Source organism: Fibroporia radiculosa, assembly GCF_000313525.1.
Source record: "Fibroporia radiculosa TFFH 294 genomic supercontigs, scaffold38885, whole genome shotgun sequence".
NCBI classification, from domain to species: Eukaryota; Fungi; Basidiomycota; class Agaricomycetes; order Polyporales; family Fibroporiaceae; genus Fibroporia; species Fibroporia radiculosa.
The window spans coordinates 303-2,720 of record NW_012133078.1 but is presented as its reverse complement, the minus strand read 5'-3'; the positions used below and the strand labels follow the sequence as shown (position 1 = coordinate 2,720).

Here is a 2,418-nt window from a genome sequence, read left to right as displayed (position 1 = left end):
CAGAACTTGATAAATCCTTCGTACGCGCTATCGCTGAGGTTGGGTGGTCGCACAAGAGTTCGGAGGAATTGTCAGACAGCTTTGAGTTTCTCGTCGGCGCTGTGCAGTGCGCTCGATCTCGGAACGATGCTGTAGTCGTCCTCCTCCCCATTGAAATTTTGACCGCCCTTGGTCAGCTCGTACGCGGAGATGGTTCAGAGCCACGCCGATGGAGGGGTCTGTACCTGGTGAATAAACGAGTGTAAGTTATCAATCCAATCGTCGATGTCGCCCGGTTGCCGCGGTCTCCTTGAGAGACCGTCGTGCCCGTGCATCGTCCCAGGAACGTGGACAAGTGTGAAATGAAACGTTAAAATAGAAACAATCCACCGATTAACACTCGCACTGGGTGCGATATCGGGATTTGCAAGCATACCCTTGATATACCTAGCGTCGACCTCAATCACCAAGTTCCGAACACCGATCAAATACAAACGAAGTGTTCAGAGCGCTCGAAAAAGGCCGTAAATCTCAAGCTTTGGTTGTGAGAATCGCCGTTCCCGATCATTAAGCGTAATCGAACCAAATCGGCTATAATATCGGAGTCGGGTGTTGGCTTCGTCGGTCTGGCAAAGGTGATATCCAACGGCGATATACGAAGTGTCGACCGCCATAATGACTGGAGCGGCGGAGTCGTAGTTGATCACGCGCAGCGCTGCTGAGTTGAGTAAGGCGTCCTTGAGATCCTGTTGGGAAGCTAATTGCTCGGGACCGAACTCGAAGTCCGCATCCTTTTGCGTTAGTCGAACAAGGGGTTCTGCGCGATGCGCGAAGTTACGAATGAATATACGTACGACTCCGATGGTTCCAAGAAATGCTCGAACGTCAGAGAGTGTCTCGCAGGGTCCCCAGTTTCGGATGACTGCGACTCAAGACTAGTCGGGTAGCCGTCCCTCTGGCATGCATCGATGCCCGACCACCATGATTTCCCACGCAATCAAGACACTTTTCGGTCCCAAGAAGGTGCCACCAGCGTAGCGCATCCGAGTAACCACTTGATTGAGGTTCTCGAAGTGCTGCCATACGAATCGACAAATCCCATTGTTCTCGAGGAGTCGTTCACCTCCGTAATCTGTTTCGGGGCCCTTGATCAGAACGTCGTCAATGTACGGGATGGTAATCTTGGGAATCTTGGGCTGCAGGATGTAAGTAACGTCCTCGTGGAAGATTGGAACCGAGTTTGTCCAGCCCATTGGCAACGTTCGTAGTCGAAGCGCACCATACGGCGACTGAAATGTGGTGAGGTCTCTCAATTTCTCCGCTATAAGGTGTTCGTTGTAGCCTACGAATAGGTCAAGCATTCCCCCACAGGGTCGGCCGCCGAACTGTTCGGCGAGATGTTCGGGCGTTGGAGGAACTCCCGAATGTTGAATCGTTACTGCGTTAAGGGGTTTGAGACTGTGAACAATACGAAGTGCTTTACCGTCCTTTTTAACCACGCAAAACCATCTCGATCAATACGATGAGTTCGAGGGTTCGTATACCCCCGCGTCAAGCTTTCGCTTTACCTGTGTGCAAACCTCATTGTACAGTCCCGGCGGAATTGGGATGTTTTGCTGGACCCAAGGCGTGTGCGGAACCACGGGGATCTCGACTGGAGGGAAGTAAGCCGGTTTGAAACAGCCCGTCTCGTCGTCGGTCCATGTGAAGGTGTCGTTGTGTAGCGACATGAAGTGATGGACGAGCTTGCGTTCGGCTGGTAGAAGGAAGTCCCCACTGTGCAATTTGTCGGACATTTGTTTCCGCTCCTTGGTGTATTGGCTGGTAGGCACGAACGGTGGCGGGTGCTTCGAGAGTGTCGGCATGGTTTCGAGGGGATCGCCTCTGATGTCGCGACGAATATGAAACTGTTCATCGACGGCCCCGAGGACTGGCCAAGTCTTCAAGGCGACTGGTTTATACTTCTTCTTCGTGCCGGCGAATGATTCGTATATCGGTTTGTTGTCTTCATCGTCGCTGTCGTCATCTACGGGCATCAATTCTGGTAAGTCCAAATCAAATGAAATGGTATCGTAGGAGTTCTGGGATTTTATCGGGGCATTTTCGAGGTTCGGAGAAGAAATCAAAGAAATATCGTAAGGCGAAACAGAAGGAGAAAATGACGATTTCGAGGTTGCACTGGGTGCTTGTGAGGAAACAGAGATACTATGAGGAACTACTGGCCGAGACTCGGGAATCGGGAAATCAGCGGCTGCTAGAAAGCTCGAAGCCCAAGTCGCAGCATCGGCGAACGCGCTCGAGGTATTCGAAGCGTCTTTAGTGTACAGAGACTGTAGGTAAGGAAAAACATTATCACATGCAGAGAGATAGAGAGCGGGAATAGTCTGTTCATTCTGAATCGAGGATATCAGGGCGTACAAAGTTATATGAGGATCCCCA

At 51.3% G+C, this 2,418-nt stretch overlaps 1 protein-coding gene across 1 annotated transcript; it reads right to left on the bottom strand.

Moving 5' to 3' along the window:
- Positions 1–482: 482 nt before the first annotated feature.
- On the bottom strand, positions 483–2,015 carry FIBRA_09411 (uncharacterized protein; the record flags this gene model as incomplete). Its single annotated transcript, XM_012321716.1, has 4 exons — positions 483–770; positions 830–901; positions 957–1,466; positions 1,548–2,015. 4 exons carry the CDS (start codon positions 2,013–2,015, stop codon positions 483–485), a joined length of 1,338 nt encoding a protein of 445 aa, XP_012177106.1.
- Positions 2,016–2,418: the final 403 nt, after the last annotated feature.